We start from the raw sequence: 14,012 nt of genomic DNA, 5'->3' as shown, positions 1-14,012 counted from the left end.
AGTATCTACAACTTCCCTATGATGCTAAGAAAATGAAGCAAAGTACTCAGGGCATCTCACATTTAAGGCTCTGGCTTTTCTGGCTGCCTAGAGGACACCTGTTCAGGCCAGTATTTAGTTCTTACAAAATCTGAGATGGGTAGCAAAATACTCATGGGAGGAGAAAAGGGAACTGTGTTGTAGATGATAGGTCAGCAGGGAAGTACCTCGGCTAAGCAGGCACAGGTGCGGGTACCCGTGCACACATAGAACATAACCAGTGTGGGGACCCGGGTCTGCTCAGTGCTAGCCACGCTCCTGCAGGGTTTTGCCACAAGTTAAGAAATGGTAAGCATTCCAGTAGCTTGAAAGAGTAAGTAAAAACTTTACCAATCACATATCAGTATGCCCTTAGCCACCTGGAGAGAGCAGGACATCACACATCTACCATGTAACTGTCACATGCTGGGCCCCGGAGCATCATGTGACAAAAGAACTCAAGCTTCTACCCAGGGGGTCCACATCAGTACATTCCAAAAGCCTTACCTTGACAAAAGGTGTTGTTAACCCGTTTATATCCTTGTAGGCATTCCATCATTTGAGTATATCCATGATAGGCTGTAAATGGCGGGAAGAAAAGCATTCATTATGATTTAAGTTCTTGTGATCGGAAGCTGCTAGATGTGGTGCCATTTACCACACCAATAGATTGACCATTTACAAGCTATGAGTACCAACAGAGACTTCCGCCTCATGCTTGCATGCTTGTTCTCAGTGTGCTTCCTATTGCACTAGCTGTATTCCTAGGAAGTTGACAGGAAACCTTTACTGTATTAACTGAACGTTAAGACTGCTTTGTATTATCTTCTAATTCGTTATTAAATATTCCCATCATAAGATGCATTCCCCTACAGATACTTGTTTCAAGAAACAGTGGGCTAACAGGGGAAACATTGGCATGTGGAAGTTGCTTCATTCATCCATTGGCCTCAAGTCCAGTGTTGTCCCCTACAATGAAGACACCAATGTGGGTGCCTACAGAAACCGGGACCTCAGTTGCGAGTCCTTCAGTGACAAAAGGATCATATTCAGCAGTCTCTTCAAGGCATGGAGCCAGACCAGATGACCTTGTCTCCCTCTGCTTAGGATTCTAAGCCAATTTTCTTCTAAAACTTTGAGGAGACAATCGACTTGTTCACACTAAGCACATCGCTAATAGATGATAAACTAGTTAATGAAACAATTTGTAGATTTAAAATTGAGTTTTCAATAGCAAAAAGAAAATTATTGACAATGAAAGGTTTTTGCATGAGGCTAAACAAAACTTCATTAAATGAAAGCCACGTGAAAGTTGAGGTTTGAACTATTTGGAGAAAAACAAAACAAAGTACAAACTAAACAAGGTCATGGAACCCCAACCATCATATATAGAAGCCAAGGACCGTCTGCTCTCTTCCAGCATGAATACCATTTAGAGAGTAGTGCCAAACAAGGGAAGGAAAGATCTTAAGAAGAATGTGACCTTGAGTGTGCTGCTTGCTGGTGAGTCACTTCAGACAGTATAAGCACAGCAAATGCCAGGATGTGAGAGTTCACCTCACTCCTCATCCCTACCACTCTGAAACCAAAGCCATCTCTTCAATTCAGACATCAAATGAGCCACGGGCTTATTTTCACCAACGTTTTTGTTAAAAAGGGCGACTCTGTACTTTCCCATTCCGCTGAAGTCATCGTCAGTACTGAGCTGTGGCGCTAACAACACCATATAAAGCAGTGGGTTCCTGCCCAGATGATGCAATGCTAGAAACAAATGGCTGGAGGTCAGGAATAATAATAGCCTTAGGAATTAAGGGGGGAGATGATGTGAACCCCTTTACTCCTAACATCTGTCACTCTCGGCTCCTTTGGAATTTAGAAAAGAGAAAAAAATAGAAATAGCTAAGATTGGAGAAAAGGCACAAAGCAGCCAACAAATGGAAAAAGAAAAATAAAGGGGAAGAAGAAAAATATATAAAGAAACAGAAGGAGACCAGAACGCAGGTTGGAGGATCCTCTCTCACCCCCATCCTTAGACCTAACAGGGGGAAACATGTCTCTACCACAACAGCATTAGACAAACACACATGACAAATGAATGGGGCAGATGGCAGTGTGCTTTTAGCCATTTAGATACAGATTCCAGGTTAATGACTCATCAGAATCAACAGCGAATGACAGCGGGAGGCAGTCACGTTTGTGTCACCCCAACTCTAAAACACCAAGTTCTTCAAATAATTTCAAATGTATCCCAGAGGTCCCTTCAGTCAGAGAACCAAAATAATTTAGGTAAACAGGTCTTTAAGTAATGTGGGATCGTTATCATTCAACCAGCCTGCTTCGTGGAAATCCATCTAACTAACCATCATCCGGCCCCCTTGGAAAATCCATGTGAGACATTCTTTGACTACTGAGGATCTCATGGGACTTTTTTCTCTCTTTAAGGAAGAACCAATGTTCACAAACTTTAGCAGGAATTTCTAACAAACGCTAAGTAGTGTCAACAAATTGAATGAATACTTCAGGTAATCAGAGACCCTGTATGTTTGAGAAACTAGGAATCAGAAGGGCAGACAAAGGAAGAGGTGGTTTACAGAAAATTACCATGCTGGGAGAGTAGTTTTAAAAAGACAAGTAGTAGGTTTTTTAGGTTAAACAAAAAGGTTTAAAGGGCAAGTGAGAAGTTGGAGAGATGGCTCAGTAGTTAAGAGCACTTGTTGCTCAGTTTCCAGCATCTACACGGTGGCTCATGCCATACATAACTCTACTTCTAGGGGATTTGACACTTTCTTCTGAACTCTGTGGGTACCAGGCACAAATGGGATACACATATAAGCATGCAAGCAAAACATGCATATATATAAAATAAAAATACTTAAAAGGGTTTTAAAGACAAGCAAGAGTATCAATTCAGTCGATAAATAAACATCATCTGACTGTAGCAAATGAGATGTCCCTTTAAGATGAGAGGGAGAGACAATTATAAAAGTCTTTATAAAAGCTTTATGAAACTGATGACTGAGAAGAAAAAAAGGAAGAAAAAGTCAGTTGGGGGGGGGGGAAGAACAGAAGTTTAATAAAACTCACCCTGAAACAAGTTAGTACTGCCTTTCTAAAATGTGTTTCTTTGAAATCTGTCAGAGTTAAGACTACATTCAAAGACAGAGCTATCATCTTTTGTAGAGAAGAGGGCAATGGATTGATGTAAACCTGGATTTATTCAAGTAACAGTTTCTGTAAAACACTCTGAGGGCTAATCACAGCGTGTTGGCACTAGGGACTGGGGCAGTGCAAAGCAGACTTAAGAAAAAGGGGCCACATATTAGGTTCAATAATTACACATTCTTTTTTCGCAGATCTGTAAGCAATCAATTCCCCATCTGAGCTTCTTTGTATGAAGGAGATCTGCAGCAGAATGAAATGTGTAGCTCAAGTTGAGAAGACTCACAACATTTTCACTTAAAGAGTCTAACCTAATGAATAGTAACTGTACTGACTTTTTTTAAATAGGGTTTGTAATACTCATTCACATATTAAGAGCCATCTACTCCCTATTCCCTAGGGCCTGAAAAGCTGATTTTTTTTTCTCACCAATTCTTCCCAGTACATCCCCTACATACGTAATTAAACTGAGGAAGGTGGCTGGTAACTGTTTAAAAGAAGGAAGAGGAGAAGGAAGAGGAGCAAGAGGAAGAAGAGGAGGAGAATAAGAAGAATAGGAGAAGGGAGAAGAGGAAGAGGAGGACCAGGAGGAAGGGCTGGTATGAAAGTTTTAATGGACTTGCAATGTCTCTAGAAATGCAGGTCGTAGCACTATGCTCTGGAATACAGCCAGTGATTTCTTTGAAGATCTAAGAGACTCATGATTAAGAGTTACGGTAAGAAAAGAGGCTCCCATTAACCACGAGGAATAAGGAGATGTCACTTACATTGTTTCTTGGGGCACTTCTGGCATTTGTTAAAGCCCCAGGACGTCCCCACTGTCCCACAGCAGTCCTCTTGCTTGGAAAGGCCAGGGAGCGCTTTGCCACACTGCAATGAAGTGTGAAAGGGGAGGTTAACAGAGCAGCGCAGGATGTCCACAGCCCCAGAGCTGGGGAGTGTCACAGTCACTTGATAAACAGTTCCCTCGAGACCATGCAGTTACAGAGCAAAGGAACGACTATAAAACGTTGAGGCCAAATACTAGGACAGAATCAATACTCCAACGGAGTGAGTGAGTGTGCTTCCATATATGAATTCCTTTGCATTTTTAAAGTCTTAGAAAATCCGAACCAATGGCGCAGGTCCATGTACAGAGACTTCTGGGTTTTACCACTTGCCCAGACTTTCCTTAACTGCACCCTGATCCCTCACCTGGGGATATATGTCAGCTTTTAGGTTTCCCCACAGCAATGGCTTGCCCAAACATTCCTTCATCAGTTTGTTCTTTCATTGCTCCTCTGTTCTGCATTTACTGAGCATTTGCAATAATGTCCTGTGAACTAGGATACAAAGATGGACATGTGCACTGGACTGAAATGTGTTTCCATAAAACTGTAGAATCGGCTATGAGGTAGACAAGTGGGGAATCACAGAACCAAGGAGGGCCAAGAAGGGACAGGCCAACAGAGGACAATATAGTAAATGACTATAGGCTGAGCCAGATCAGCTCTGGCAGAGACTAATGCTCCAGGGATATCAGCCAAGCTAGGAAGGGGCTGACAAGTTTAAGCAAGAATAGCCTGAGCAGGCAGAACAGATATCCTTAGAACTATGGTCCAATACTCTCAAATGTTAAGGTCAGGTGAGACGCCCTGTCAACCACGGGAGATCATATGACACTCAGGCCTAGGACTGAACTTACTTAGAACTATCTAGAAAATAGATCCTGTCTTGCAAGACCATCCAAGGGACCAGATGGGCAATGACACGTACTTGACTCTTACTTCCCAGCTGCACAGGATAAGCTCACATCCCACGTCTCTGTCTTGTGTACAAATGTAGAACATCTAAGGAGTTCCTCTGTTTTTCCAGGAAAAAAAAAATCCTCAAAAGGTTCCCAGAGTCATCTTTTCTAAAACAGATCTGATAGCATAACACTACCGACTAATGACCTCCAGCAACATTGTCTGACATTGTCCCCTGGCAGGCTAGAGAAGTCCTCTCTTGCCCCACTTCAGGCAGTATCTTGTTGCCTTCTACCTCTGAGCATCTATAAGGCTTGGCAATGGATCCTTTTGTTGTCTGAACAACTTGTGCATTTTTTAATGCTGTGTTCTCTCTCTGGAATGCTATCATATTTTTCTTTCCTCAAACTTTCTTTCTGCCATGAGGAGCAGCACTGGCTCTTCAGCTCACAATTCCTCTCCTTTCCTTCAAAGACGACTCTACACAGGTCCACTGCTACCAGTTCCAGTCCAATGCATGTATATTAATGACTTGTTATCCTCACATCCCCGAACAGGACACATAACAAATGCCCAATGATGCCAAGTGGAGCAATTACTATGGTATAACCTGTCTGAAGTTAGCATACACGCCCCGGGATAGGAGGGTCATACGTGAAGAGGGAAAGTCAAGGCCAGTGGTGATCCTGAGAAGGACAATTAGACATAGACACAATTAGCAAGCCACTATAGACAGTGTTTTTCCTTCCTGCTGGCTGCAGGCATGGCTCATTCTGAATAAGGCTCTGAGTAACCACATACACATCAAAGAAGGCCAGCTACAGCATGGGTTGACATCCTTGGCCTTTATGAATTTTAAAAAAATTTAATAATTTGGACAAGCTTTCAAAAAGCAGTATGTGATGGTGTTTAAAACAATAACTGAGTCGCTCTAAAGGACTGGGAACGAATTGTGGTTCTGGATCCATACTCACAGAGGTTAATTTTTTATGCATAACATGGAATTCATAATAGCATCTTTCTACATGGTCATGAACTTAAAAGGTAAAAAAAAAAAATCTATGTACAGTGCTGAGTATTATGCCTGAGACATTTAATTGCTAAGGAGACTATCGCTACTATCACTGTCATTTATCATTATTATCATCGTCATCATCATCATCATCTGAAAGTTCCTTGTTCCAGATGCCTCAGGTCAGATGTAAATCATCAGACTATCCAGGGAGTGGGGTGCATGAAGCTGCTTAGTTAAAGTGTCCACTTAAAAGTAGGTGGAGCAATATTATGAACTAACCAGTACCCGGAGCTCTTGTCTCTAGCTGCATATGTATCAAAAGATGGCCTAGTCGGCCATCACTGGAAAGAGAGGCCCATTGGACACACAAACTTTATATGCCCCAGTACAGGGGAACGCCAGGGCCAAAAAGGGGGAGGGGGTGGGTAGGGGATTGGGGGTGGGTGGGTATGGGGACCTTTGGGATAGCATTGGAAATGTAAATGAGGAAAATACCTAATAAAAATATTTAAAATAAAAAGAAAAAAAAGTACCATCATCAAAAAGAAATGCATTGATAGGACAAATGAAAGTGAGTACTGAAGACATTTGGAGTTGGCCTTACTTTTAAGAAGAACCTAAAACTGTATAATAGAGTCCTAGAGCAAGGAACAAGGCCAAGGTTACGACACCTTGGGAGGTACTCCGAAGGTAGGAAGAAATAAGTATGTTTTTTTTTTTTTTTTTGAAAGAGGGAGGAAAGCAACCCAGTTGGTGGGATGCACGTTGCCTGTGTGACTGTTATAAACCAGTGCACCAAAAGGAAAGGCTGCAGGCAGGTGGGTCTTTGCTAGCCATGAGCACCGTGTGCTGAATGGGAGTCTGCCTATCCCAGAGCTGGATCTGCACCAGGGCCAAAGAGGGAAGCAGACATGCATGCATAGCACACACACACACACACACACACACACACCCTAAAGGAAGAGAAAGAATCAAGGTGAAGACAAACTACTTGAATCAGAATTGTTCCCCAACACTCCTCGAGCTCAGCCATAGACAACTTTAAACCCAAAGCATGAAGATTCGAAGCTGAAAAGGAAAGGCCACAGTGACTCGAATATAAGACACAGGACAAACAAAAACACAGAGGTCTCCATTGCTGAGACCTAGCTGCCAACATCTGCTTAACATTCTCTTCAAGTTTCATAAACTGGTTGGATTTATTTGAGACACCAACCACTTTGCACATGGCTCATTCTTTTTTTTTTTTTTTTTTTTTTTTTTTTTTTTTAAAGATTTATTTATTTATTATATGTAAGTACACTGTAGCTGTCTTCAGACACTCCAGAAATGGGCATCAGATCTCATTATAGATGGTTGTGAGCCACCATGTGGTTGCTGGGATTTGAACTCCGGACCTTCGGAAGAGCAGTCGGGTGCTCTTACCCACTGAGCCATCTCACCAGCCCCCAACATGGCTCATTCTTGTACCAGACTCCGGGCTCTTCTCTTAATCAGGCAAAGCACTCAACACTTGCCGGTTTTATATGCTCAAAATGTTAGTAGCAGTTAAAATCCAATTTTCACCTTGGATTCCTAGAATGTTTTATTTGGTAGGGCAAAAATAAATCATTTCCCTCTACTGGGCCTCCAGAAAGGTACAAAGTTTTCATTTCATGATCCGAGCTGCTTTATCCCATGGCTTTGTTTTTGCAGGTCTACAGCCAAGAGCAGCAAAAGCCATCCAAATTGATGGAATAAATTGGATGCGTAGGTGGTATCATGGCACTGTGTGTGTGTCCCGAAACTGGGTCTACACAGCGTAGGAATGAGCTATGAGGGGTGAAGTTACGGTTATAAGGTACAAAGTTTTCTATCGGTCCCATCAGCTGTTCAAGAATAAAGAGGCTTCAGTGTGTAGCAAGAAACACGATGTGAAAGCCCTCTGTGGCCACACTCAAGGCTTTTTTCCCAGCTCCACTAGAAGACACAAGTCTTATCTGAGTCGAATTGAATGTAATCAGAGTGGTGGTGGTGGGATTAGTCCAAGGGGCATTTCTTCCACACTGAAAGGTCACAGTGGAGAAAATAACCAATCAGAGAATGAGGTTGGGATGCTCTGGGGGGGGGGGGGGACACGGGATTCTCCTTCTCAGCAAGATATACTTAGGTGGACATAGATGCCCCTAGCCCCATTTGTATTCAGGCATCAGGGTGGGTTTTACAAGTTGAAAGCACAAATACACTCCCTCCCATGGAGTCAATCACCGCATTCCCAGAGAAAGGCTGTCAAGCATTCACACCTCTGAACCTAACTTTACCAAGCCAAAGAGCAATATGCTTGCTCTAGCTCCTCAGAAAGCTCCCATAACCTTCAGCACTAATGTCTACTAGGATCCAACTAGGGCAAAGCAAGCAGAGTGTTCAGGCAACCCATTCTGCGAAGATCAGCTGAAGGATGGAGCTGGGATAAGCCTACTTGTGGACAAGATGCTAAGGTTGAGATAGAGCAAGCAAGCCTATTGTATACTGAAGAGCTTTGGCAGACCTGAAGACCCCCAAATCATAGGCCGAGGGGCCTCATCTCACAACGTTGACAATTTTTCCACTGTAAATGTTCCTACCTAATGGGAGATGGTGGGAGCTGAGCGGAATGGGTCATTTCTCAGGAATGCCTAGAATGCAAAGCAAATGACCTCTATGGTTTCTTCCAGGTTTAAGAGTCTGAGGTCAGTATGTGCTGCTAGGTTACATGACTCTGTTTAGAAAATACAGACTAGTGCAGAATAGAGTCAAGTTCAAATACTGTTGTCCAAAGTGTATAATGGGGCCAGGTCTGGTGGATGCATCTTAGCCCCCTCCTTTGTCTGCTTCTTCATCTCTAGAGCTGTCACTGGCTCTAAGCCTTTGCCTACTAGACTTATGGAAACAAAACAAAGGAGGGAGACTAACGGCTCCACTAGACCTTGGCGTCTAGAAAACTGAATAGTGGAAATACATTTTAGACTTTTCTTTTCTACTTATCTTTGTGGGGTCCAGACATCAGAAGGTCAGGTGACTGAAGAATCACAAACTGTTGGCACACACAGGGTTTGAGTGTCCCTTCATTAGCACTGAAGGTTATAGGAGTTTTCTGAGGAGTTAGAGCATGTTGCTATTTGACTCAGTAATGTTAAGAGTATAATTATTTCGCAATGCAAAATAATTATGAAAAATGGTATGAGAGTATAAATGGGATAAAGGCCTTTAATTGCATAGCTAATTATCAATAATCAACTGATTTTGGGAAATGTACTTAAAGTCTTTTTTTACCTGCTTGAAACTATACATCTTCAGACCTCTACCTCACATTTGAGGTAAAAATCACATAAGTTTGCAATTGAAGTTCAGTTGTGAGAATGGTTGCCTTAAATCCTCACAAATCCAGGAATGGAATCAACACTCAAAACTCACCATCTAGCAACCTGAGCTTATCATTAACATTTAATCATTTTTCATTTTTATCATTATTGACAATGAAAACACTCATTACTAGACTTTCTCCAGAGGTGCATGGTGACTGGGAAAGGCTGTTAGAGACATTAGAGCCTGGTTTTATGACATTTCACATTAAAACCGACCCTCATTCCAAGAATGTTTGTTTCACTGTGTCAAGTCCTGGAGATGGGAAGCCCAGGAGTTAAGGAAAGAGAGGAGTGCTGTAGAAGGCCACCAGATGCTAGCTTTCCTACCAGCATGGCAGCCTCCCACAGATTGTCCTGCCTGTCTGGACCAGCAATGAGACACTAGAACAATAACCCTGACATCACAGTGTAGTGGAAGTGACTGGCGAATGCCTAAACATCTGTGGGATTGGAGCCCTTTGAGATATCCTACACTATACTTTGGTGAGCAGAGTGTAGGTTGAGACTCAGGTATCATTCATCTTTTCTCCAGCTCTGGTAAAGCTACAACTAGGATTAAAGGGCTGGCCATCTTATAGGCTCTGAGAAGACTTCTGTTAAAATTGTTCAGATACTTCACTATAAGAATGTTTGGTGGTTTGAATGAAAATGTGTCTCATGGGTTCATAGGGAGTGGCACTATTAAGAGGTGTGTTCTTGTTGGAGTAGGTGAGATCTTGTCAGAGGAAGTGAGTTTCTTTGAGGTCTGAAATGCTCAAGCCAGACCCAGCATCACTCTGTCTTCCTGTTGCCTGCCGATCCAGATGTACAATTCTCAGCTTCTTCTCCACCACCATGGCTGCCTGCATTCTACCATGCTTTCCACTGTGGATAATGGACTAAGCCTCTGAACCCATAAGCCAGCCCCATTAAGTGTTTTGATTTATAAGAGTTACCGTGGTCATGGCATCTATTCACAGCAATAAGACCCTAACTAAGAGAAAAGGGTCACCCCTGAGGACAGTACAATGGCAGGGACCTACAGTTTAGTCTCACTAGTTAAAACATTTGAAAATTACAGAGCAGACATGTGCTTAAAATCATCCTTATCGTATGTATGTAGTTATCTTGTTCTTGTTATCAAGAACTGTTTATGATGAAGTATGAATATTTGAAGCTAGAAAACAAAAAGACACTTTCTCAAAAAGGAAACACATCATTAATCCAAAGGAGAAAATAAACTTAAAATATTAAAGCAATGTAGAGTTTTAAAAGTACTTCCAGGATTGCACTGAGGGAAAACCCAGGAGAAAAAGAGAAATCTGACTCACTGTAACCCTTGCAAAAGCACACAGGTCTGGACTCAAGGCCTGAACTGAAATAAGGAAGTGGTTCAATGGACTGGAGAAAGAGACTCCAGAGGGATGGAATAGCTCCTTTTCATAATGCGAAGGTTCAGCCATCAACTATGGGCAGAGAGGGGGAGCAGAGAGCAAGGCAGCTGGACCTCAAGGAACAAACAGAGGGAGCAGAGAGGCAGAGGGTGTGCTCAAATCTGGAGAATTTTCCCAATTTGGGATTCAACTTCTAGTTAGATCTAAAAATCAAGCAGGAGACAAGGAACTCGCCACACTGGTCCTTTCCCATTGCCAAATGAGTTTTACATTGCTTCTATTTAAAAAACTGACATATTTTAAGGAATAGTAGAAACAGTGCTATGGATGGTTTATCAATAGAAAGAGGAATAAAAGCCCCTTAAAAGGTATAACTTGGGGCCTGGAAGATGGCTCGGTGGAGAAAGTACTCGCTGTGTAAGAGTAAGAATTCCTGAATTTGGATTCTCCAGAGTCCAGGTAAATGCCAGGCAAGAACAGCAGCCTACCGAGATCCCAGCACTTTGGAGGCACAAATGAGCATCCCTCGTACAAGTTGGCTTTCAAAAGTGAGCAGAACTGGTAAACTTCGGGTTCAGAGGGAGATTCTACCTCAATAAATACAGTAGAAAATAATCAAGAAAGATATTGGAGGTTAACTTCAGGCCTCCGCATACATACATACATACATATCATACATACATGCATGCATACATACACACACATACCACATACACATAAACATATACATCAAAAGAGGAAGGTATAGTTTTCTGCATTTGATACCCAGGAATGTAAAGCATGACCAGTCAAAATAGAGCATATCACTTATGGAAAAGGAAGGAAAAAATGAATTTAAGATAAACATATCCAGGAATATTCAAAGAACCAAAAAAAAAAAAAAAGTACAACTGGATTAAGTGACCTTCAGGGAAGTTGAAGTTCAGTCAATGAAACTTTAAGACAATTCCTTATTTTGTGGTGACCCGCCCCCCCAACCACAAAATTATTTTTGTTGCTACATCAGAACTGTAATTTTGCTACTATTGTGAGTTGTAATGTAAATCTTTTTGGAGACAAAGGTTTGCCAAAGGGGTCATGATCCACAGATTGCAAACTGCTGATCTAGGGACTCCTAACACCAAATGAAACACCGACTTCTACCAATCCGCCAGTATTAGCACATTTTCAATGGTATACTGACCATTTTTTAAAAAGTTTTATGTGTGTGATGTGTGTGTGTCTTGTGTGTGTGTGTGTGCTCACACGTGTTCCTGCGTGAGACTGAGTGCCCCACGAAGCAATGGTGTAAGAGGGTAGATGAATGAAAAGAAGAGAGGACTAAGAATCAAGAAGCCTTGGAGTTGTCTCCATCTGCCACAACTCAACGGGAGACACTAAATGAATTAACTCTCTGCATGTCAGTCTCTTCACTAACAAAACTGCAAAGACAAACCGATCGATATACAATCAGTGTTCTTAAATTTAGTGATTTACGAAGCACTCCCGAGAGCAGGAGTGAGGTGGCTGGGCAATAACGAGAACGTTCAACTCCATCCCAGTTTCCCTATAAAGATCAGCATTCCTTCACTGTCTCCCACCTATAAGCCTGACTATCTGGAGCCAGCCCATGGCTCTGGACTGTTCCTACTTATTCTCAAAGAATGAGTCAGACCCACTTCATCAGTGATGACCAGAATATCATTCCAGCCCTCTCTTGCCAACTTGTACGTACAATAAAAGTGTCTCTACCTACCTGAAAAATTAGGTATGATTCTTACATGGTTCTTTCTAATTATAAAGGATAGTCACAATAATCATTTTATTATCAATAGGCAACTTCTCAGAGGTATCCATAACCTTCATAGAGATGCAGATTTTGCATGCATGGAGCATGTATGCAGAGCCACGGGAGGGTTTACTCACCCAGATCACATAGCTACATCACTCTTTAATAGCCCTCTGTGACATGCTCATGTCTACTCACATTCAAAATCATGCTATTCAAAAGTTGCTGACACAAAACCTTGAGGATTTTTACCAAGCCAAAGCACTACCCTCGTTATTGTGATGTTGAAGAATATGAGTTGTACTTCATAAAAAATCCTCCACATCTTTCCATAAAAGCAAGAATAAAGTCCTTTTTTTGAAAAGCACTGGTTATCCGTGAGAGACTGGGTTCATCTAAACCCTTTCCCGGGTCTTTGCTGCTAGGAACATTACCAATCTCTCCTAATGGTAGAAAACACTCCAGTTCAGCAAGGCAACTCCTGTCCACCTTCCAGGCAAAATGGCTCAACTTAGGCTCTAAATCAAACTGTAAAGCCTCACCAAGAGCTCTAAAATGTTAACTATATTTACTTTTATGAGCCAATGTCAAATGTTCCAATTTTTTAACATTGTCATTAATGCAAGGAGAACAACAGATTTGATTCTACAAGGACTGTTGTCCTAACGGGGAATTCTGTACCGTGGCTCACTGGCAGGGCAGCAGGCATTGTCCCATAAAAAGAAGAGGAAAATGCCTAAATGCTTCCAGATTTTCTAAAAGAACTTGTAAAAAAAAATTGCTTTGGCATGAGTAGAACATTCTTCATGGGCAAGTTCTTTTTTTTTCTTTTTTCTTTTTCTTTTTTATGTCTACCAGCTTTCTTTTATTAGAGTAATTAAAACAACGTTGGCATTTGGGGTATCTGATATATGCATAATCCTCTGATATTTCAGGGTATTGATTTTATAAAGTATCGGCTGTGACTAAGGCATTAGCAGCTGGAAATGTATCCACACTGATTTCTGACAGTATATTTGCTTAAAGCCAAATCATGCGTTCAAGGAACTCCGGACAACTACTTTAGTTTATAAAATGATATTTTTAAAGTAACACTACAGTAAGGATTGGTTTTTAATGTTAACATACAAAAGGGACAGTATTTTTAAGGGCATACCACATGATTTTTTTTTATATCTTTCCAAAAAACCCAAAACCAAACATTGAATTCAGTCCTCTACTTTCTCTGCCTCTGTGATTTGGGAATTTTGAGAGACAAGTCTTCCAGATTGTGATCTATGTATTGTTGGTCTTCCTGAGCTGCTAAAAAAAATAATTAAGTTCTATCATGACTCTGTTCTCACATAATTCTGCTTTCTTTTGTAGAAAAGCAACATAGAACATACCATAAATTGGAGTACTAGGGAGCAAGTAAGTCAAATTTGTTTCATTTTATTATAAATTTTAGTTTGCATACAAAATACCAGATTCATTATTACATTTGCATAAATGTTCGTCGTCTTAAATTTATTTTAAATTCTAATTGACAGGGCTATGGATTGAAAACAAAGAACTATGGTAGGTGAAAAA

At 41.4% G+C, this 14,012-nt stretch overlaps 1 protein-coding gene across 14 annotated transcripts in view; it reads right to left on the bottom strand.

The window, feature by feature from the left end:
• Positions 1-14,012, bottom strand: part of Ltbp1 (latent transforming growth factor beta binding protein 1) — a 387,033-nt gene that overhangs the window by 139,572 nt on the left and 233,449 nt on the right. For all 14 annotated transcript variants that reach the window (XM_006524348.4, XM_030249831.1, XM_006524350.4 and 11 more), the window contains 2 exons: positions 3,945-4,047; positions 526-597 (listed from right to left, as the gene is read on the bottom strand). In XM_006524348.4, coding sequence (XP_006524411.1) covers positions 526-597; positions 3,945-4,047 — 175 coding nt within the window. The remainder of the gene's footprint in view (positions 1-525; positions 598-3,944; positions 4,048-14,012) is intronic.

Source organism: Mus musculus, chromosome 17, assembly GCF_000001635.26.
Source record: "Mus musculus strain C57BL/6J chromosome 17, GRCm38.p6 C57BL/6J".
Taxonomy (NCBI): domain Eukaryota; kingdom Metazoa; phylum Chordata; class Mammalia; order Rodentia; family Muridae; genus Mus; species Mus musculus.
The sequence above is the reverse complement of the archived record's forward strand: the minus strand, read 5'-3'. Positions and strand labels throughout refer to the sequence as shown.